The following is a 23,930-nucleotide window of genomic DNA, read 5'->3' on the forward strand; positions in this document are numbered from 1 at the left end:
CCATAGGCAGTGGAGACCCTGGCTGGGAACCACTGGATCAGTCCAGATGGTATCTGGATTTGATCTGTCTCTGCTTTTCCAGAAGATATGGACTGGATTACAGGGGTCAAAGGTGAACTCAAGCTGTCTGCAAACTCCTGACCCTGTTAATCCAGCTCAACTCTTGGTCAGGGTCTCACCTGCAAGAGGAGGAAGAGACCGCACCTCTTTGATAGGATGAGAGGTGATGGGATTTGGGGCCAAAGTAGAAGCCTGGTCAAACCCTGTGGTTGCCACCCCCCAACCCCGCCCGTCCTGCCAGGAGACCAGCCACAATCATGATGCTTTTCTTCCTCTGGCCCAGTGTGGGCACCTCCAGAGGGGAGGGCCACTTCTGCCATCCTGGCCCACGGTGCCAGCAACCTCTGCACAGACTGTTTTTTTTATTATTACCTATTGTACAACCTCAAGTCCAACTCCACATGAACATATATGTAAACATTTGCCGCCTGTCAGGACAGGTCTGGTTGTTGGTGATGTCATTTTAAGAAACGGCAGGTGCAGCTCCATCTCCGGGACCCAAGTGTTTTTGTAGATGAACGGTCTAAGCCAAGGCCTCGTGCTCCTGGTTTGTGGCACTTAGAAGAGTGGCTGGCATTTTGAAGAGCATTGGTTTTTTTTTTTGTTGTGGTGGTGGTTCGGATGTTTGAGAGACACATTTAAGAAAGAAATACGTTGTCAGAAAAACCGCACAGCTGGCTACATCTTTGGATTACTGGACTCCAGGATGCCCAAGCCAAACCTTTCAAACCGGGGTACAACTTTGCTGCTGTTAATGCTGAAAAGAGGAACAAAAACAAGAATTATAGCCCTGCAAGTTTTGATCAGAATTTGGGCAAAGTTAGCTAATGAGCGGGCCAGTTCCAGAAGCTCCGTAGAGGACCCGGCCGCACCAAGAAGTGGGAGTGATGATCAGGCCAGTGGCCTTGGCAGAGCTGCTCCTGGTCACACCTGGCCGGGGGTGGGGGTGGGGGGTAGACGTGCTAAGCCTCAGCTCCCTCCTGGAGGGCGGTGGCCTGTTTGTCTCGAAAGCCCCAGCACCCCGCGTGCCCAGAAACTTCTGCGGGCTCATTCGCATTGGCAGCTCATTCTCAAAGCTCTTGCTCCGAGTGGAATTGGGTGGGAAGAGAAACTCAGCTCCAGCCTTGAGAGTGATATTTGCATGCTCCTTCTAGAAATGGTCCTCAAAGGCGGGGGTGCCTCAGGGCCATCTGGGAAGCGGGTTGAAATACAGGTTTTCAGCTTCTGCCTCCAGACACCCAGATTCAGGTCTTGGGTCAGGAACCTACGTTTAGTAATACATGGAGGACCTGTACGTGACCTGTCAGCCACACTCTTGCCAAATGCTGGCTTGGGGTCTGGTACTTTCAGTTTACACAGGGCAGGTGGAAGGGGAGTGATGCTGTGGGGGCGGAGGGATGGACGGAAAGCTTTTTCACAGTTGTTTGGAGACAGGCCCCACCCCCTTGCTTCAGGACGACTTTCCCAAGTGTCTGTGCGGCCGAGGACACACCCCTTCAAGCTGGTGTCTCTCATGGCAATAGAACTTGTGATGTTACACACCAGCCCGCCGGAGGGGACCGCAGGCAGCTCTGAAATCATTCCACTCCTTGGCCAAGATCCTCGTGGGTTAAGAGCCAAGCAAAACCCCGCCCCCTGTCCCAGGGACACACCCTGCGAAGGGCCGGTATGTTGCGGGGGGCGGGAGAAGGGGGATCTCTCTCGTTGAGTTGTTAGTAGGGAGACGGGACCACCCCACAGAAGTGCTGCAGAGAGATGAAGTTGCGTCCAGGGAGGAGGTTCTAGGTTGGGGGGTGCTGTTAGGGAGACCCTCCATGGAAAGCTGTTACTCAGGCACACACAGGGCCACAGGGCGGGGCGAGGGCCAGTTTTAACAAACAAAGCAGAAAGAAGTCTCAGCAGAGAGGCTGGGGCGGCAGCATCGCATTCCCTGGGTTAGTGCCCGCAGCGCTGTTTGAGCTGGAGTAGAAGTCGCGGTGCCCAGCGTGGATTAGGAGGAAGAAAGCCCCGAACATGCAAGGCAGCCAGGCCTACAACCTACAGGAGGAGAGACAAGAAGGGAGAGAGCAGAGTCAGAGCCTGAGACCATGGGGAGGGGGCAGGGGGCACGGCTAAGGCCTGGCCAGGGCACAGGGCAGGGGCCCCTCTTTCCCTGTGGACAGAAGAAAGGACATCCCCATTCCAGTCCATGCTTGGCAGCAGAGCAAGCTTGGAAGGGAGCCTGGCATAGAGAACCTCCCCCAAGCTTTCCTCTGGGACATGGCCACAGAATGCTGAACAGAGGTCAACCAGCAGGCCCACGGCTCCTCATTGAAACTGACATCTTGGAGTTTACTGTGTCTGTTCCCTGCATTCTCTTCTTTAAGATCCAGCCAGAGGGGCTTCTGGGGACTCAGGCCAGCAATCTGAGTTCTTGCCCTCCCTAGAACAAGCCATCATCTGCCACGGTGTGTGGACTGAGGCCCTGCCCCATGCTGTGAGTCTGCTCTCAGCCCGGGGAGAGAAACAGCCTGCAGGGCCCTCGCCAGTGGCGATGTGAGCCGCCAGAGCATCACTGTTATTTATGGGAATACCACACGCCAAGAAGGGGAAGCTGGATGCAGAAACAGTAGGAAACAGGATGTGCAAAGGGTTAAACGCAAACAGGCCGAGGATCGGGGAAACGGCAGAAGACACACTATTCCTCCAGGACTGGACAGTTGTTCCTAAAGTCGGGGTGACCGGAACGTCCTTTCCCGTAGTAGCGGCTCCGCCAGCGCCTGGGAGCGCCCGCAACCATTTTGCCAGGCGTGGGAGGAGCGCAGTCCAGCAGGTGATGGAGATGGACACCCAGCGTGGGTGGGTGGAGGGGGGCCGCAGGAATCAGGATGGCAGGAGAGGGGGGAGATGACAGGACAGGCCAGCACATCCACCACCCCCAGAAAATAAAAATAAGCAACAAGATCGATGGAAAAGAAAAGAGAAAATGAGAATTAGAGGCTTGAGTGTGTGGAAGTAAAAATCATGAACAGAAAGCTTTGATACAGATTTGCTGAGGTACGCTGGCATTCTTTCCCTGCAGGGGCTAAAACTGATCACTTTGGGCAGGAAACCTCCCTATTTGTGACTCTGTGCCCCACGTGTAGAAAGAGAAGGTGGGGCTCCATGGCTTTTCAGGAATCTGGAATCATCTCCTGAATGTCAGCACCCGCTCAGTGCAGCCTTCTCTTTGGGGGAGGAGAAAATCAAGGCCTAGTTTGCTAAACGAGCCACCCAACATCTGACAGACCAGATCCTTGAACTTCTTATGAGACCAGGAGAGCCCCAGGCTCCCACCCAAACCCAGCTCCCATGACTGTTCTCTTCTGGAGACCCTTCCTCAAGCTCCCGGGGGTGAGGGCAGTGTGCCCACAGAGGCTGGGTTTTTGCCTGGCACTCAGCATGTTGTCATCATTCCCTCCTTCATCCCCTCACCCACCAAATATTTACTGAGTGATTACTACACCCCCGGGACTGTGCTAGGAGCTGAGACTACAGAGGTGACAAGACAGCGTCCTGCTCGGAGGGCTTACAGCGCACGTCTGCCCGTCTTTATCCCAGACCATCAGCTCTGTGCTGGTGGAGGCCCGGCCCTGGCATGTGACCTCAGGGGCGGTGCAGCTGCCAGCAATCTCTGGGAAAAGCCCACGCCTCTGACAGCAACATCCTGTCACCCACTATTTGTATTAGACTCTGATCCATCTTAAGTGCAAAATACTGAATCGAATCTTCATCATAAGGTAAAGTATTCCCTCACCACATATCATCATTTGTCAGACCGTCCCTACAACGGGCTTCGGTTGCCACATTTCTTCAACAAGTTCTCCTCACAGGTACTGCTGGGCTGACCCAGCCTGGGCCTCTCCTCCCCTTCAACTCAAAGCTTGGTTTGGTTTATTTTCAAAACGACCTGGCAAACTAAGTGTCTGTCAAATCAGGCCACAAAAAGTGATCATTTTAGAGTCGTAAAAAATACAAAACAAACAAACAACAACAAAAAACGTGTGACAGAGACCATTATGTAGCTCATTCTGGAAGAAGGAGGTACCGACACCACCACACACGTGGGGAGGTGTGAGATCTGGGTACAGCTTTTCCGGGGCCTATGCTCTTGCCCTCCCTCCAACTCCCATCAAGAGTGGCACCACTTGGGACTTCCCTGGTGGTCCAGTGGCTAGGACACCCAGCTCCCAGTGAAGGGGGTCTGGGTTTGACCCCTGGTCAGGGAACCAGATCTCACATGGTGCGGCTAAGACACACTGTTGTTCAGCAGCATAGCTGTGTCCGACACTTTATGACACACCAGGCTTCCCTGTCCTTCACCATCTCCCAGAGTTTGCTCAAACTCATGTCCATGGAGTCAGTGATGCCACTGCAGCCAAATAAATATTTTAAAAAGAGACAGAGAAGACTGTATCTGTTCTATCTTCATGTTCTGGGGCTGTGGCAGATTTCACTTCTAGAAAGTGCCTTTCACCTTAAAAGAAAGTTCAAAGCCATGAATCTTGCCCAAGAGTCCAGCCACATGTGACCTGCCACTTGTTTCTGTACAATCCACAAACCAAGAATGTCTTTTTTTTTTTTTTTCACCTTTCTAAATTGCTGGCGGGGAGGGAATCAAAAGAAGACTATTTCATGGCTTAAAATAATAGGAAATTCAAGTTTTAGCATTCATAAGTAATGTTTTACTAGAAGCAGTCAGCCCGTGAGCTTACAGGCCTGTGACTGCCCCCACACCAAACAGCAGAGCTGAGTTGCTATGACACAGACTGTATGCAGTTGTGCCACTGCTTTGCACACTGCTGGGTGCCCCACAAACCCCACTGACAAGAGCTGTCACTCGAGTTTCCCTCTAGGCCTGCAAAGCTGAACTATTTCCCATGTTTAGGCTATGTCTGCCCACCCCTCCACTTTGTCCAGCTGTGGAGCTGAGGCCGGAACAAGGAAGGACTTCCCCAGATTCTCACAGAGGCAGGGCAGGTGTCTGTTTATGAGGGATCTGGCAGAGAGAGCCAGAGAGACACAGAAAAAGGGAAAGGAGGCAGAACTCAGAAGAGAGGAGTGGAGACCACCCTGGCACTGAGGCTGCCGAGGATCAGGATTACACAGAAGGAGGGTGGGCCTCCAGTGTCTAAGTGGCACTTAAACCCCAGAGATGCAGCCCCAGTAACAGGTGGCTGCTCAGGGGGCTGAAAGCTCTGTCGGGAGACTGCCATTTTAAGCAACAGCCGCTCTGCTGGTTTTGGTGAAGCTCTGTTTTGCCCTTTCCCAGGCAGAAACTTCTTCTTAGGGCCTTAGCCTGGGCCCAGCTTTAGCACTGAGCTGATAACAGTGATATGGAGGTTTTCACAGAGGAGGACGGGAGACACCAGCCTGTGGAAAAGTCTCCAAAATAAATGTGATGAACAGCAGACTTAAAGAATGAACTTATGGTTGCCGGGGGAAGGATGGTGGAGGGGGATTTAGGGAGTTTGGGATGGACATGTATGCACTGCTATATTTAAAATGGATAACTGATAAGGACCTACTGTATAGCACAGGGAATTCAGCTCAATGTTATGTGGCAGCCTGGATGGGAGGGGAGTTTGGGGGGAGAATGGATACAGTATATGCTTGGCTGAGTCGCTCTGCTGGGCACCTGAAGCTACCACAGCATTGTTAACTGGCTGTACTCTAACATAAAATAAAAAGTTTTTTAAAATGTGGTGAACAGAATCCCAGTACCCCTTGGGCAAGGGAATGAGTCCCCTCTGGCTAACCAGCTCTAGGGGTTCCCTAGGTAGAAGTCTCAGGCAGACAGAGCAGATGGTGCCCCATCCCCAAGACACCTGGCTGCGGGTCTGGCTCCAAGGGGTACTTACTCAGCAGACTTCCAGAAGTGCCCAGGGTGCGAGAGCCGCCGGTTCAGCTTGGGCAGCTTCTCCAGCATGTCCATCAGCAGGGGGAAGCTGGGCCGCTCCTGCAGGTCGAAGGCCCAGCAGGCAGACAGGATCTCCTGCAAGGCGAGACGCCACGAGAAGGCATGAGAGCTGGAAGGGAGCAAGAGGGGCGCAGCAGAGGCCCTCTGCCCAGGGTCCCTTTGATGCTCCCGGGCACCAGCACCCCCCAAGCTGATGGTCCCCCGACCCTCCTGCCGACACTGAGGTGACCAGCCATGGCTGGAATACAGCCAAGAAATAACTTAATTTCAGAAGTACTCTAAGGCTTCCAGTTAAAATGAAAAGCATGGGCCTGCCTCTCCTTCTTCCTTCCTTGACCTCCCTGGAATAACAGTCACAAAGCCAAAAGACAGGTCAGAAGAAAGAGATCACAGACGTTTAGAATGGAAAGCAGAAGGCAGCATGTTGACAGGTGAGACACAAGATATTCAGAAGGTGTACAGGGTGGGGCTGCAACAGAGGTGGGAGCCTGGGCATTGCAGGAATGGAGGCTGGAGTGACAAGACCGACTGGGCGTAGGGCAGAGGAGTCGGCAGAACAGCTGTCTTGACCACCCCAAGTGATGGCAAAGCCCTTCTCCTGCGGCCTACTCTCTGGATCCAATCATCCACACTGCATCCCCATTGGCCTTTCAATTCAGGAGAACTTCCTGTAGAAGAGAGGCCTGCACACATGACCAGGCAGGTGGGGACCCAGCGAGACTCACAGCCTAGGTGGCACTTTACCTGGACGAGCACCAGGTGGTCCCCCCAGAGGCCTCCACTGCCGTGCTGCCCAGGAACCCCCTGGAGCTCCTTATCAACACCCCGCTGGCATCTGTCTGCTCCAGGCCCACCTGACTCATGAGCGCATGGCTAACACTGAAAACACCGCCCCTGGACTCCTGCACATATCACGGTGCCAGGCGGGGTGAATTTACACACTGCGATGCAGAGAAACCATCAGTCACGCGAGGGAAGCAAACCTATGATGATTTGGCCTCTTGAAAACGAATTTGCTGGGGAAATCTTGACTAGTTCTCGAACACTCGAGAAAGACGTGGAGGAGAAAGATCTGATACTACCACAACCCCACTGTTTGTACTTTAGGGAGTGAAATTTGTTATTATCTTTCTAGTAAGTAACATACAGGCTTTATTATCTTTCTCATAATTTAACAAAACCAAGAGCTTTATTTCCTTTTTTTTTTTTTAAGATAATTGTTTTTTAAAGGTTAACAGTGGGGTAGTGGAGGATACAGGCTTCATGTGTGTGTATATGTGTGTGTTTGTACTCAGTCATGTCAGATTGTTTGCGACCCCATGAGGGTCCTGTAGCCCGCCAGGCTCCTCTGTCCATGGGATTCTCCAGGTAAGAATACTTGACTGGGTTGCCATTTCCTACTCCAGGGGATCTTCCCAACCTAGAGATCAAACCCATATCTCCTGCGTCTCATGCATTGGCAGGCAGATTCTTTACTACCCACCACCTGGGAAGCTCACAGGCCTCCTAGCCAGCAGCATGGAGGCCAGCCTGACATGCAGTGGTTCCACTTCTCAGGTGGGTGAAGGAAGGGCAGCCGGGCACTGGCTCTCTAGCCCCACCACCCTCTTCAGAGCAGGGCAGCTACTCACAGTGACTTCCTTCCCCAGGCTGATGGAGGCCAGGACTCGCTTCATGCCCTCTCCACTTCCAATCTGCCAGATCAGGGCCTCTGCAGCTTGGTTCTTGAAGGGCCAGTCTCTGGCTTGCAGCTCATACCAAACAGTCCTGTGGAGACCACCCATCCACATGGTGTGAGCTCCTGAATGGCTCCGCTCAGCTCATACTAGCAGGGCGTGGGGGGGTGGGGTGGTGGCGCCTGCTGCCATGATGCCTGGAGCCCAGCCTGAGGACCCGGGACCCTCGGCCCACCTTCGTCACCCGCCAGACTTCTGGGACCACCCTGAGTCCACCAGGGGCCCTGTGCTCCCATGTGGTGAGAAGTCTGAGACACCACCGGCTCTGGGCAGAGGTCCTGGTACAACCATTCAACCTCAGTGGGGTGGGTACCCATGGCCAAGGTCCTCTGAGGAGTGATAGGAATGCCCAGCCCTGGGCCTGGCACACGAAGGTGCTCAGGAAATGACAGTGACAGGTCAGGGCAGGAAGAGCCCACCCATGAGCAAAGGATCCCCCAAGAGATGATGGCATGGGGCCCTCACTCTGACCCTCCAAGTCCCCTAGCTTTTCTCGACTTATCTGCACGGGACCGTCTCCATTAGACCCACCCTGACCAACAACACAGGGACGGGGTGGAGGGCACGTGAGGATACTGAGTAACTCAAATGTGGGGAGGGGAACTGAGGTGTAAAACACACCACATTTTTGAAAGCTCTGTGGCATAAAATATCTCCTGAATTTCTTATTTTGATCACATGCTGAAATGATATTTTGGCCATACTGAGTTAAATACCTATTGAAACTGATTTCACCGGTTTCTTTTTTAATGTGGCTCAGAGAAGGTGTTATGCATCTGGCTCGTGTTTCATTTCTACATTTCTGTGTGTCTGTCCATCAGCAGGCCAGCTCTTCTCAGGGCACAGATGGAAGCTGCCCCCTTCTCCCAGGAGGACAGCTCTTGGTTAGCTCTGGAGACTGTCCTTGGGGAGCAACAGGTGAGAAGCACACCCAGAGTTAAGCATTTTATGCGTGTGTGCTCAGTCGCTTTGGCTGTGTTTGACTCTTTGCGACCCTGTGGACTGTAGTCTGACAGGCTCCTCTGTCCATAGGGATTCTCCAGGCAAGGATACTGGAATGGGTTGGCATTTCCTCCTCCAGGGGATCTTCCTGACCCAGGGATCAAACTCACATCTCACTGGGTTTCCTCCATTGGCAGACAGGTTCTTTTCCACTAGCACCACCTGGGAAGCCCCTTAAGTATTTTATACAATTACCTAATCGGTCCTCATGAAACTGCTCTACCAGGGAGGAGCTCTATTCGTCCCATTTTACAGGTGGGGAAAACAGAAGGTCAAGGGCACAGTCACTGGCCCAAAGAAGCAGCTGAACCAGCCTCAAAGCACATCCCCCTGCCCCCCAGTAGCCAGCAGGATCCTCTGTTTCAGCCACAATTGGCCTCAGAGGCCCCAGGAAGAGGGACACCAGGCACCTCCTCACCCGAATGCATAGACGTCGGCAGCTTTGGAGAAGGGCAGCTGGTCCTCGTCCTTCCCGGGGGTCATCTCCCGCACGATCTCGGGGGCCAGGTAGCACAGCCAGTCATGTGACAGCTTCAGCTGGTTCTCACGCCTGGAGGCCAGAAGCCAGGGCAAGGACAGGGCCTTTAGTGGGCAGCAGCGAGGCCTGCAGGGCACATGTCTGCCCCAGGGCTGGCATGCCACCACGGGCGTGTGCTCAGTTGCTCAGTCGTGTCTGACTCTTTGCAACCCCTTGCACGGCCCAGAAAAGCAGCACGCCGATGGGGCACTTGCCAAGGCAAGTGGGGGAATGTTACAGAGGAGTGATAAGCAGGTTCTTCTAGAAAAGCAGGCCAAGGACTGTATTGGCCGGGAGCTGCTCCTGAGGGCGCTGATTCTCTACCCTGGGAGAGCAGAGGGAATCTCCGTGCAGGAGACGGGAACTGCCTGTGGAGCTCACAACCTGGCCTGGGGCTGGCTCTCCCTCCTGGGGTCCTGAGGCTGGGGGAGTGGCCCTTCTCCTTCATGATTCGTGGAACTAGAACCTGACGCTGGGAAAATGGGAGTGAGGGGACCCAGCCTCCTCAGCGGTCAGCCTGAGAATTAAGCACTACGAGGGACCTCAAGGTCACCCAAATCTGATTCTGAACCGGAACCACAAAGAGCAGGAGCAGAGCAGGCCTGGCCTTTCCTATAGGGAAGGCTGGCCCTTGGCCACTGACAGCGAGAGTGCCCAGGCCTCGGGCCCACCAGCACTGCCCCAGTCTCTCTGGACTCCCAAGGCCAACTGACCGTCCTTCTCGTACGACGCCCGAGATCCCGAACAGCCCGAAGTCTGTGATGACCACTTTGCCGTTGTCGTAGAAGACATTCTTGGATTTGAGATCTTTGTGCACAATGCCCTTGGCGTGGAGGTACCCCATGCCCTGGAAGACAGAGAGCCTCACGTTAGGGGCGGAGGGAAAACGGACGATGATGGCCTTAGCTTCTACCCTGGGCCAGGCCCTGAGCCAGATGCCTTACCCCAGTCCCCTCATTTAACCTTCACAGCCCTATGCAGTGCTGTCTCTTTTTCACAGAGGAGGAAACCCAGCCTCAGGGACAGGCAGTCCCTTGCCCGGGTCATGCAGCGGTTAGGCAGCACAGCTGAGATCTGGTTCCGGTCAGCGCTGCTGCCCCACACCCACCTTATACTCAGAAGAAGCGCAGAAAGTGGGGATGGGGGGCTCTGGGGGAGGGGTGGTCAGGAAGTGTATGAAGGTTCACTGTGATGCTACCCTCCGTGTTTTGTTTGATTTCTTTTTTAATATTTTGGCCATATTGTGAGGCATATGGGATCTTCCCCAATGAGGGATCAAACCCGTGCCCTCTGCACTGGAAGCATGGAGTCTTAACCACTGGACCTCCAGGGCGTCTTTACCCTCTGTGTTGAGTCATAAAAGACCCAAGGATTTAAGGTCTCATCAGGCTTTGCACAGCTAGCCTCACCTCTCAGGCTGAGCAAAGGCTTGGGCTGGGAGTGGGGAACAGAGTGGAATTCCCGCAGGGGGAGTCCCCGAGCTCAGGTGGCCCCACTGCCCCTGCTGCCGTAGAAGTCCTGGACTAGGACTGAAATCTGGGTCAGATGATTCGAATTCACTGTGTGGCCTTGGACTTGACTTCTGAGCCTCAGTTTCCTTATCTGCCAAGTGCCAGGTCAGGGCTGGGTGATTTCTAACCAATGCCCTATTTGCACCGAACGCTGACTGGCCAGGAACGTGGGTGACCTGATGCAGGCATGCTCTCATCCCAGGCCAAACCGAGGACTCCCGGGCACCCTGATGTGCTTGGGAACAGGGAGGGGGTACACGATGCCACGACTGAAGTGGGCATCCTTGCCAGGTCAGAAAGAGGCACATGCAAACCCACCTCCCTACCTCCCGCATCAAGGGTGCTTCACATGTGAAAAATCTCCCTGCCTTAGGCGCAGCGCGGGCTGCATCGCTTAGAGTAAGAATCTGGCCTGAATACCCTGAGCACTATCTGAGCGAAATAATTTGGGCTAACAAACCAGACTGTGGGATATCTACTATGCGAAAAGCCAGCCCCAACCTAAGACCGCCAGGCCCGCGCACGGAACAAAGAATTGAACAGAGATAGCCGGCTGCAGACCTTCCCCCTCCGGTGATAGGCAGCCAGAGCCGGAAGGGGGCAATCGCAGCCCCAGAGAGACATTATCTATAAAACTGTAAGCAGGCTTCTTTGCCAGCTAAAACTTCTTGGGGGTCTGGACGGTTAACATCTGCCCAAGAAGGTGCGCCGGTTTTGCGCCCAGATAACCGAGTGGCGGGGAGGCGATAAGTCGCAGCATTGGCGCTCGCCAAACACCTCATCACTTGAGCTGCTCGGACCTGGGAAGAGCACAATACTCAGGCCCAACTGAGTCTGCGCCTCTGAGGACTATCCGAGTGCCTGAACCTGAGCGGCTTGGACCTGGGAGGTACATGCAACCCAGGGCCAGCCTCGGATTGTTCCCGGCGGAACAACTTAGAGCCCGAGCAGTGTGGGCAGGGAGGCTACACGCGCAGTGAGCGGGGGCAGACCCAGTGTGGCTGAGGCACTGCGAGCGCACGCCAGTGTTATTTGCTTGCAGCATCCCTCCCTTCCTCCCCACAGCGACTGAACAAAGAGAAGAAATACAGTTCCACCCATCAGAACACTGACACAAGCTTCCCTAACCAGGAAACCTTGACAAGCCACCTGTACAAACCCACACACAGTGAGGAATAGCCACAATAAAGAGAACTCCACAAACTGCCAGAATACAGAAAGGACACCCCATACTCAGCAATTTAAACAAGATGAAGAGACAGAGGAATAGCCAGCAGATAAAGGAACAGGATAAATGCCCACCAAACCAAACAAAAGAGGAAGAGATAGGGAATCTACCTGATAAAGAATTCGAATAATGATAGTGAAATTGATCCAAAATCTAGAAATTAAAATGGAATCACAGATAAATAGCTTGGAGACAAGGATTGAGAAGATGCAAGAAAGGTTTAACAAGGACCTAGAAGAAATAAAAAGAGTCAATATACAATGAATAATGCAATAAATGAAATTAAAAACACTCTGGAGGCAACAAATAGTAGAATAACAGAGGCAGAAGATAGGATTAGTGAATTAGAAGATAGAATGGTAGAAATAAATGAATCAGAGAGAATAAAAGAAAAACGAATTAAAAGAAATGAGGACAATCTCAGAGACCTCCAGGACAATATTAAACGCTACAACATTCAATCATAGGGGTTCCAGAAGAAGAAGACAAAAAGAAAGACCATGAGAAAATACTTGAGGAGATAATAGTTGAAAACTTCCTAAACTGGGGAAGGAAATAATCACCCAAGTCCAAGAAACCCAGAGAATCCCAAACAGGATAAACCCAAAGCGAAAACACCCCAAGACACATATTACTCAAATTAACAAAGATCAAACACAAAGAACAAATATTAAAAGCAGCAAGGGAAAAACAACAAATAACACACAAGGGAATTCCCATAAGGATAACAGCTGATCTTTCAATAGAAACTCTTCAAGCCAGGAGGGAATGGCAAGACATACTTAAAATGATGAAAGAAAATAACCTACAGCCCAGATTATTGTACCCAGCAAGGATTTCATTCAAGTATGAAGGAGAAATCAAAAGCTTCTCAGATAAGCAAAAGCTGAGAGAATTCTGCACCACCAAACCAGCTCTACAACAAATACTAAAGGATATTCTCTAGACAGGAAACACAAAAATGGTGTATAAATTCGAACCCCAAACAATAAAGTAAATGGCAACGGGATCATACTTATCAGTAATTACCTTAAACGTAAATGGGTTGAATGCCCCAACCAAAAGACAAAGACTGGCTGAATGGATACAAAAACAAGACCCCTACATATGTTGTCTACAGGAGACCCACCTCAAAACAGGGGACACATACAGACTGAAAGTGAAGGGCTGGAAAAAGATTTTCCATGCAAATAGGGACCAAAAGAAAGCAGGAGTAGCAATACTCATATCAGATAAAATAGACTTTAAAACAAAGGCTGTGAAAAGAGACAAAGAAGGTCACTACATAATGATCAAAGGATCAATCCAAGAAGAAGATATAACAATTATAAATATATATGCACCCAACACGGAGCACCGCAGTATGTAAGACAAATGCTAACAAGTATGAAAGGAGAAATTAACAATAACACAATAATAGTGGGAGACTTTAATACCCCACTCACACCTAAGGATAGATCAACTAAACAGAAAATTAATAAGGAAACACAAACTTTAAACGATACAATAGACCAGTTAGACCTAATTGATATCTATAGGACATTTCATCCCAAAACAATGAATTTCACCTTTTTCTCAAGCGCATGGGAACCTTCTCCAGGATAGATCACATCCTGGGCCATAAAGCTAGCCTTGGTAAATTCAAAAAATAGAAATCATTCCAAGCATCTTTTCTGACCACAATGCAGTAAGATTAGATCTCAATTACAGGAGAAAAACTATTAAAAATTCCAACATATGGAGGCTGAACAACACGCTGCTGAATAACCAACAAATCACAGAAGAAATCAAAAAGAAATCAAAATTTGCATAGAAACGAATGAAAATGAAAACACAACAACCCAAAACCTGTGGGACACAGCAAAAGCAGTCCTAAGGGGAAAGTTCATAGCAATACAGGCACACCTCAAGAAACAAGAAAAAGTCAAATAAATAACCTAACTCTACACCTCAAACAACTAGAAAAGGAAGAAATGAAGAACCCCAGGGTTAGTAGAAGGAAAGAAATCTTAAAAATTAGAGCAGAAATAAATGCAAAAGAAACAAAAGAGACCATAGCAAAATCAACAAAGCCAAAAGCTGGTTCTTTGAAAGGATAAATAAAATTGACAAACCATTAGCCAGACTCATCAAGAAACAAAGGGAGAAAAATCAAATCAATAAAATTAGAAATGACAGTGGAGAGATCACAACAGACAATATAGAAATACAAAGGATCATAAGAGACTATTATCAACAATTATATGCCAATAAAATGGACAACGAGGAAGAAATGGACAAATTCTTAGAAAAGTACAACTTTCCAAAACTCGACCAGGAAGAAATAGAAAACCTTAACAGACCCATCACAAGCATGGAAATTGAAACTGTAATCAAAAATCTTCCAGCAAACAAAAGCCCAGGTCCAGACGGCTTCACAGCTGAATTCTACCAAAAATTTAGAGAAGAGCTGACACCTATCCTGCTCAAACTCTTCCAGAAAATTGCAGAGGAAGGTAAACTTCCAAACTCATTCTATGAGGCCACCATCACCCTAATACCAAAACCTGACAAAGATGTCACAAAAAAAAGAAAACTATAGGCCAATATCACTGATGAACATAGATGCAAAATCCTAAACAAAATTCTAGCAATCAGAATCCAACAACACATTAAAAAGATCATACACCATGACCAAGTGGGCTTTATCCCAGGGATGCAAGGATTCTTCAATATCCATAAATCAATCAATGTAATACACCACATTAACAAATTGAAAAACAAAAACCATATGATTATCTCAATAGATGCAGAGAAAGCCTTTGACAAAATTCAACACCCATTTATGATAAAAACTCTCCAGAAAGCAGGAATAGAAGGAACATACCTCAACATAATAAAAGCTATATATGACAAACCCACAGCAAACATTATCCTCAATGGTGAAAATTGAAAGCATTTCCTCTAAAGTCAGGAACAAAACAAGGGTGCCCACTTTCACCATTACTATTCAACATAGTTTTGGAAGTTTTGGCTACAGCAATCAGAGCAGAAAAAGAAATAAAAGGAATCAAATTGGAAAAGAAGAAGTAAAACTCTCACTATTTGCAGATGACATGATCCTCTACATAGAAAACCCTAAAGACTCCACCAGAAAATTACTAGAACTAATCAATGATTATAGTAAAGTTGCAGGATATAAAATCAACACACAGAAATCCCTTGCATTCCTATACACTAATAATGAGAAAACAGAAAGAGAAATTAAGGAAACAATTCCATTCACCATTGCAACGAAGAGAATAAAATACTTAGGAATATATCTACCTAAAGAAACTAAAGACCTATATATAGAAAACTATAAAACACTGGTGAAAGAAATCAAAGAGGACACTAATAGATGGAGAAATATACCATGTTCATGGATTGGAAGAATCAATATAGTGAAAATGAGTATACTACCCAAAGCAATTTATAGATTCAATGCAATCCCTATCAAGCTACCAACAGTATTCTTCACAGAGCTAGAACAAATAATTTCACAATTTGTATGGAAATACAAAAACCTCAAATAGCCAAAGCGATCTTGAGAAAGAAAAATGGAACTGGAGGAATCAACCTACCTGACTTCAGGCTCTACTACAAAGCCACAGTTATCAAGACAGTATGGTACTGGCACAAAGACAGAAATATAGATCAATGGAACAAAATAGAAAGCCCAGAGATAAATCCACGCACATATGGACACCTTATCTTTGACAAAGGAGGCAAGAATATACAGTGGATTAAAGACAATCTCTTTAACAAGTGGTGCTGGGAAATCTGGTCAACCACTTGTAAAAGAATGAAACTAGAACACTTTCTAACACCATATACAAAAATAAACTCAAAATGGATTAAAGATCTCAACATAAGACCAGAAACTATAAAACTCCTAGAGGAGAACATAGGCAAAACACTCTCTGACATACATCACAGCAGGATCCTCTATGACCCACCTCCCAGAATATTGGAAATAAAAGCAAAAATAAACAAATGGGACCTAATTAAACTTAAAAGCTTCTGCACATCAAAGGAAACTATTAGCAAGGTGAAAAGACAGCCTTCAGAATGGGAGAAAAATAATAGCAAATGAAGCAACCGACAAACAACTAATCTCAAAAAATATACAAGCAACTCCTACAGCTCAACTCCAGAAAAATAAATGACCCAATCAAAAATGGGCCAAAGATCTAAATAGACATTTCTCCAAAGAAGACATACAGATGGCTAACAAACACTTGAAAAGATGTTCAACATCACTGTTTATCAGAGAAATGCAAATCAAAACCACTATGAGGTACCATTTCACACCAGTCAGAGTGGCTGCGATCCAAAAGTCTACAAATAATAAATGCTGGAGAGGGTGTGGAGAAAAGGGAACCCTCTTACACTGTTGGTGGGAATGCAAATTAGTACAGCCACTATGGAGAACAGTGTGGAGATTCCTTAAACTGGAAATAGAACTGCCTTATGATCCAGCAATCCCACTGCTGGGCATACACACTGAGGAAACCAGAAGGGAAAGAGACACGTGTACCCCAATGTTCATCGCAGCACTGTTTATAATAGCCAGGACATGGAAGCAACCTAGATGTCCATCAGCAGATGAATGGATAAGAAAGCTGTGGTACATATACACAATGGAGTATTACTCAGCCATTAAAAAGAATACATTTGAATCAGTTCTAATGAGGTGGATGAAACTGGAGCCTATTATACAGAGTGAAGTAAGCCAGAAGGAAAAACATAAATACAGTATACTAACGCATGTATATGGAATTTAGAAAGATGGTAACGATAACCCTGTGTACGAGACAGCAAAAGAGACACTGATGTATAGAACAGTCTTATGGACTCTGTGGGAGAGGGTGGGAAGATTTGGGAGAATGTCATTGAAACATGTGAAATGTCATGTATGAAACGAGATGCCAGTCCAGGTTCAGTGCACGATGCTGGATGCTTGGGGCTGGTGCGCTGGGAAGGCCCAGGGGGATGGTATGGGGAGGTTGGGAGGGAGGAGGGTTCAGGATGGGGAGCATGTGATTTTTTAAAAAAAATAAATAAATAAATAAACAAAACAAAACAAAACAAAACAAAAAAATCTCCCTGCCTTCAAAGGTATCTCGGGGTGAGGAGGGGAGAGGTCAACAAGTCCCATTGAGGTAAGAGAAGGAACGAGCTGCGAGGCAGAAGCAGACAGAACTCAGCCAAACCCAGAGCTTGGACCAAGTGGGCCTGGAGCTCGTCAGAGAAGAATGTACGCAGGCAGATGCTCTTCTGTAAGAGATGGGAGGGCGCGGGGTTCATTGTGGCCACTTCCCTCAGGCCTACTGAGAGCTGTCATCCCACCACGGAAGCAGGCAGGTTTCAAAAAAAATGACTTACTCTCTCCCAAAATTCCATCCTGAATGCAAGACGATCCCCCTGAAAATATCTGCCTACTTCCCAAACCAAACTAAGGCACAAGGCTTCCCCAGTGACCGAAGAGAGCCAAAGAGCACACCTTGGGTTGAACAGGGACCAGCTGTGTGACGAGGATAAGTGGCTGCACCTCTCTGAGCCTTGTTAATAAAACAGGTGCCACAGCCTCAAACAGCCAGAGACAAGAAAGAAAGTGCCCAGGTCTGGAACACAAACTCTCCTCCCTTCCTATAATTTCACAACACTTCAGCGGTGGCCCCCCAAACCTTCTAACCAAAGGTCTGCTGCTGCTGCTGCTAAGTCACTTCAGTCGTGTCCGACTCTGTGCTACCCCATAGATGGCAGCCCACCAGGCTCCTCCGTCTCTGAGATTCTCCAGGCAAGAACGCTGGAGTGGGTTGCCATTTCCTTCTCCAATGCAGGAAAGTAAAAAGTGAAAGTGAAGTTGTTCAGTTGTGTCCGACTCTTCATGACCCCATGGACTGCAGCCTACCAGACTCCTCCGTCCATGGGACTTTCCAGGCAAGAGTACTGGAGTGGGTTGCCATTGCCTTCTCTGAACCAAAGGTCAAGACCCCATTATTATATTTTGAGCCTCCAAGTATCACAGATGCATACAAAAGGAAGTGGCTTAGAAGTTCCCAGAAGAAGGGGGATGGGGAAAATAAATGAGCCAGCAGAGAGCTTGCTTCTGGCTCTGCAGCTCCAAAACCTGTGAGCAACTTCTACCCTGGAATCTTCCAGATGACTCATTCAGCCGAACTCAGCCAAACTCAACACCCAGACTCCCCCAGTGTCCTGACAATAAGGAGACACAACAGTTTGGGGGAGCAGGGCCCAGCAGGTTTGGGGATATCACAGAGTAGGTTTAACACTGCAGCTCCCCCCAACTTCTCTGTGATGAGACAGACTACAGATGAAGGCATACATGTGATATTTTGGTTTGGGGGGGCTGCAAAAGTTTAATGCAATCATTTGTGGTTGTGTAGTCACTAAGCTGTCTTTTTGTGTGTGTGTGTGTGACTCTTTTTTTGATCCCATGGACTGTAGCCCACCAGGCTCCTCTGTCCATGGGATTTCCCAGGCAAGAATACTGGAGTGGGCTGCCATTTCCTTCTCCAGGGGTTCCCGATTCAGGGACTGAACCTGTGTTTCCTGCATTGGCAGGTGGATTCTTTACCACTGAGCCTTCAGGGAAGCCCATGCGTTCGTTTTGCTATGTGGAAATGTCATGGAGAAATCTTGGTGTTCCTAAATGTCACTGAGATTTCCATCTTTTCCTTTCCAATGATGTGCACACATGATGGATGGAAGGAGGGAGGGAGAAAAAAAGAAAAAAGCAAAACTGAAGACAGGACAGGGACAAAAACGTGGTGGGAGCTGGTAAGAGAAAGCTTTTCTGCAAAAACAAGAACCAGGAAGAGGAAGCCCATCCAGCCCTGATGGAGTTTTTCTCAGACCCTGTCTGCTGCTAAATAAAGAAACAAATAAGCGTTTCTCTCACTTTTGTTTAATTACTTGGAAAAGATGGAAGCAAAAGAAAAAAGGCTGCCTGAGTTGAGCCTGAGGGCCTGGTCTACATGAAACTTAGATTCAGAAACTTTAAGGCAGAACACCTGCCGCAAACCTTAAATCTAACAGATTCTCACCCGGGCTCAATGCTCTCTCCACGGATTATCGCAGTTTACCTTTGCACCAATCCAATGAGGGAGGTGATGCAGGCAACCCCATTTTACAGGGGAGGAGGCCGAGGCTCAGAGAGGCTAATCGACCTGCCCGAAGTCACATAGCTGGTATCACCAAGATTCAAACTCAGGCCATCTGTCTTTAAAGCCCACTGCATTTCTCCAGTGTGTTCAGTTCCCAGCAGACAAGACAAAGAAAGAGGAAAGGAGATGGAGGTCCCATCCATGAGGCACCCAAGCTAAAGGGAGAGACAGAACAGCCGCCGCCACAAGCCTGACACCGGCAGACGGATCGGGAGACAGCTAGGAGCCCTGGAGCCGTTACCTTGATGATCTCCTGGGCGATCTGCCTGGTCTTGTTGATGTCCAGAGATGTCTTGGGGTCCCTCACAAACGAGTGCAACGTCCGTCCCTTGCAGAAGCTGTGAAGAGCGGAGAGTCAGGCAGAGATCTGGGGCCCGTGCAGCCTGACCTCAGCCCTTGTGGAGCCAGGGAGAGCTGTGTCCACCAGCTCCATGCCCTGGACCCTGGGTGCCAGAATCCTTCTTGACCAACCTGAGGCCATTCCTTCTTTGTTTCATTTTGGTCGCACTTCATGGCACATGGGGACCAGAGATTGAACCCTGCCCCGTCATGGAAGTGCTGCGTCTTAACCACTGGACCACCAGGAAAGTCCCCTTGATGCTCAGTGCTGCAGGGGCCCAGCCTGAATGGGCAAGAACACACGTCCCCTGAGACCTCTAGCCCACCCACCACAGAACAGGAAATAGTTCACTAAGTTTAAGGATTGCTCAGTTGTGTCCAACTCTTTAAGATATACAGTCCATGGAATTCTCCAAGGCAGAATACTGGAGTGGGTAGCCTTTCCTTTCTCCAGGGGATCTTCCCAACCCAGGGATCGAACCCAGGTCTCCCGCATTGTGGGCAGATTCTTTACCAGCTGAGCCCCACATTCAGAGCAGTCGACCTGCTCTCGTGGTGCGAGGCAGGAACTCAACCACTCAAAGTCAACCAGGGAAGAACCTGGCCTTTTCAGGCTGTAACCAGGCAGCATCAGGGCTCTGGGATCTCCATAATGACTTTCATGATGGTGCTGTTCTCTGATCACGGGGTTTTCTTATGACAAGGCTGAATGTGCAGTGGAGCAGGGGCGGGGGCGGCTATCAGCGGTGTCAGGGTGATTGTATTAGATAAGGGGCTTGGATCTTGGAGTCCCTACCTGTGCTGCTGCTGCTGCTAAGTTGCTTCAGTCGTGTCCGACTCTGTGCGACCCCATAGACGGCAGCCCACCAGGTTCCCCCGTCCCTGGGATTCTCCAGGCAAGAACACTGGAGTGGATTGCCATTTCCTTCTCCAATGCATGAAAGTGAAAGGTGAAAGTGAAGTCCCTCAGTCATGTCCGACCCTCATCGACCCCATGGACTGCAGCCTTCCAGGCTCCTCCATCCATAGGATTTTCCAGGCAAGAGTACTGGAGTGGGGTGCCATTGCCTTCTCCGGTCCCTACCTGTACTGACTCCTAAAACCTGGGGTGAGGGACTTCAGTGGTTAAGAATCCGCCTTGCAATGCAGGGGACTCAGGTTCGATCCCTGATCGGGGAACTAATATCCCACAGGCCATGAAGCAACTAAGCCGGCATACCACAATGAAAGATCCCGTGAGTTGCAACTAAGAGCAGACACTGCCAAATAAATACATAAATATTTAAAGCAAAACCTGGAGTGAGGAAGGACCTAGAGAAAATGGGTGGCTTTACTGCTGCTCCAGGGAGAAGCCTTAAGCCATCTGAGGTAGGGGCTGGTTTTTAGGAAACGTCTCCAATGAGATAACGACCCTCAGGGTCTGGAGTATCGGTTGATGGTTACTTTTCCATGTTCCAGCCCCCTCAGCTGTGTTAAATGTTTTGTTAATGTTCTTTTATTCTTCTACTATATGTGCTAAGTAGCTTCAGTCGTATCTGACTCTTTTCGACCCTGTGAACTGTAGTCCACCAGGCTTCTCTGTCCATGGGATTCTCCAGGCAAGAATACTGGAGTGGGTTGCCATTTCCTCCTCCAGGGGATCTTCCCGACCCAGGAACTGAACCCACGTCTCGTGTCTCCTGCATTGGCAGGCAGGATCTTTACCACTAGTGCCACATTCCCTTTAAGCAGACTCGGATCTCTCATCTGGGTAGATGAGAGAGAGACGGAAGGCTGGATGATGGACAGCACCGAGGCTGGGGTCTGAGGGATGCTGAGCACCTCCTGCATTGGCAGCTGGACTCTACAACTAGCCACCGGAGAAGCCCTTAAAAACATGAGTGTATACAAACTCCTTGATGGAAGGCATGATAAGGAACTGTTTACAGTACCCATCTTTGTTTACAGAAGCACCCAGGTAGGGTGGGAGGAGACTGGTTTTCACTTTGTGCTTTTCCAGAAGATTTGAATTTTCTCTCTTTTAGGTATCCTTTCATTAATTTATTTATTTAATGTCAGTGGGGTTATAGGATGGGGAAATTAAGACTCCATTTTGGGGGTTTCTTCTTTTTTTAAGATTTTTTTAAAAAATGTGGACCATTTTTAAAGCCTTTATTGAATTTGTTACAATATTGCTTTAGTATTGTAACATTTATTTTTAATTGGAGGGTCACTGCTTTACAATGTTGTGTTGGTTTCTGCCATAAAACAACGTGCATCAGCCGTAAGTGTGCATATGTCCCCTCCTTCTTGAGCCTGCCTCCTACTCCCACTGCATCTCTTCCCTCTAGGTTGTCACAGAGCATCCGGCTGAGCTCCCTGTATTGTACAGCAACTTCCCATTAGCTATCTATTTCACATATGGCAGTGTATATATGTCGGAGAAGGCGATGGCACCCTACTCCAGTACTCTTGCCTGGAAAATCCCATGGGCGGAGGAGCCTGGTAGGCTGCAGTCCATGGGGTCGCTAAGAGTCAGACACGACTGAGCGACTTCACTTTCACTTTTCACTTTCCTGCATTGGAGAAGGAAATGGCAACCCACTCCAGTGTTCTTGCCTGGAGAATCCCAGGGACAGGGGAGCCTGGTGGGCTGCCGTCTGTGGGGTCGCACAGAGTAGGACACGACTGAAGCGACTCAGCAGCAGCAGCAGCAGTGTATATATGTCAGTGATACTCTCTCAGTTCCACCCTCTCCTTCCCCCGCTATGTCCACAAGTCTGTTTTCTGTGTCTCCACTCCTGCCCTGCAAATAGGTTCATCAGGACCATTTTTCTCGACCCCATACATATGCATTAATAGACAGTATCTGGTTTTCTCTTTCTGACTTACTTCACTCTGTGTAACAGGCTTTGTCTTTTTGGCCCTGAGGCACGTGGGATCTGGTGTCGAACTCGCACCTGCTGCAGTGGAAGTCGAAGTGCTAACCCCTGGACAGCCAGGGAAGTACGTCTCTACATGAAAACGCCCTCCAGGGGCATGCAAATCACCAGGCCCCCAGGGAAAGGGGAGGGGGCGGGGCCGGGCTACCTGGTGATGATGGCCAGGTGGGGCGGGTTCATGCAGGCCCCCATGAAGAGCACCACGTTCTCGTGCCGCGTCTGCCGGTAGTTCATCACCTCCTTCTTGAACAGCTTCAGGTGGTCCTGATTGTGGCCGTCCATCTCCAGCAGGCGGATGGCCACCTCGCCGTGCCAGCGGCCGCGGTGCACCCGGCCCCAGCGGCCCTGCCCGATGGGCTCGCCCAGCTCCACCTGCTCGAAGGGGATGTCCCACTCCTGCAGGTACACGCTGGTCTGGCTGGCCTTGCGCGAGATGGGGCCCCGCCAGGGCCGGCGGGAGGTCGGCAGGTCATCCACCTCGTCCTCATCGTCTTCGGCCTCTGACTTGCCGGCCTCAGGCTCCTCGGCCTGGAAGGAGAGGAGGAGGGAATAGAAGGGGTGGCAGGCCTGGGGCCAGGTGACTTCCCTCCCTCAAGACCCCCACCAGGTCAGGGAGCAGAGGGGTCTGGGGTCAGGAGGCCTGGGCTCTAGTCACAGCTCTGTGCAGACCTCACGTGCGAAGTGGACGGGTCACTCAGCACCACACGGTCCTAAGGTCCTAATCCACAAACTACGGAGCGTGGGCCTTCTTCCCGCCAATGTTCCAAGACATTGCTCCTAGGAGCAATACCTAATCGCTGGGGAAGAACACTAACACCCTTTCTGGATATGCTTTTAGTTTTAAAAAAATATTTATTCACTTTATTTGCCTGCACCAGGTCTTAGTTGCAGCATGTGGGATCTTTTTTTCTGTTCTTAGTTACAGCATGCAGGAGTTTTAGTTGTAACATGAGCACTTAGTTGCTGCATGAGGGATCTAGTCCCCTGACCAGAGATCAACCCTGGGCCCCCTGAATTGGGAGTGCAGAGTCTTAGCCACTGGAAAACCAGGAAAGTCCTAGGATTTTGTTTAAACACAGAGTCTGAGACTCTCCTCTGTGTGCTGTGTTGTGCTTAGTCGCTCAGTCTTGTCTGACTCTTTGGGACCCCATGGGCTGGGGCCCGCTAGGCTCCTTTGCCCATGGAATTTTCCAGCATTTTCTACTCCATAGGATCTTCCCGACCCAGGATCAAACCCATGTCACTTGCATCTCCTGCTTTGGCAGGTGGAGTCTTTCCCACTAGCACCCCTGGGAAGCCTGTGACTCCTCTGGGCAAGAGTAAATCAGTCTGCTGAGGCTCATAAGCCACCACACTTGCCAGGCTCGGGTGACACTGGTTCAAAGGTCAAAGCAGCAGTCCTTGGCCCCAGCTACAATCAAAATCACCCAGGAATATTTGATAACATCCAACTGCCTGGCCCCACCC

General features: G+C 49.5%; 1 protein-coding gene across 4 annotated transcripts in view; it reads right to left on the minus strand.

Moving 5' to 3' along the window:
• Window positions 1-405: 405 nt before the first annotated feature.
• Window positions 406-23,930, minus strand: part of KSR1 (kinase suppressor of ras 1) — a 164,672-nt gene continuing 141,147 nt past the window's right edge. For 3 of the 4 annotated variants that reach the window (XM_070390393.1, XM_070390391.1, XM_070390390.1), the window contains 7 exons: window positions 22,612-22,991; window positions 19,445-19,541; window positions 9,967-10,100; window positions 9,155-9,286; window positions 7,630-7,765; window positions 5,940-6,073; window positions 406-817 (listed from right to left, as the gene is read on the minus strand). In XM_070390393.1, coding sequence (XP_070246494.1) covers window positions 739-817; window positions 5,940-6,073; window positions 7,630-7,765; window positions 9,155-9,286; window positions 9,967-10,100; window positions 19,445-19,541; window positions 22,612-22,991 — 1,092 coding nt within the window. In that variant the 3' untranslated portion in view covers window positions 406-738. Of the gene's footprint in view, window positions 818-2,738; window positions 2,820-5,939; window positions 6,074-7,629; window positions 7,766-9,154; window positions 9,287-9,966; window positions 10,101-19,444; window positions 19,542-22,611; window positions 22,992-23,930 lie in introns of all 4 variants that reach the window. The other variant, XM_070390392.1, reaches the window with a different exon arrangement.

This window comes from Bos mutus, chromosome 19 (genome assembly GCF_027580195.1).
Source record: "Bos mutus isolate GX-2022 chromosome 19, NWIPB_WYAK_1.1, whole genome shotgun sequence".
Classification (NCBI taxonomy): Eukaryota; Metazoa; Chordata; class Mammalia; order Artiodactyla; family Bovidae; genus Bos; species Bos mutus.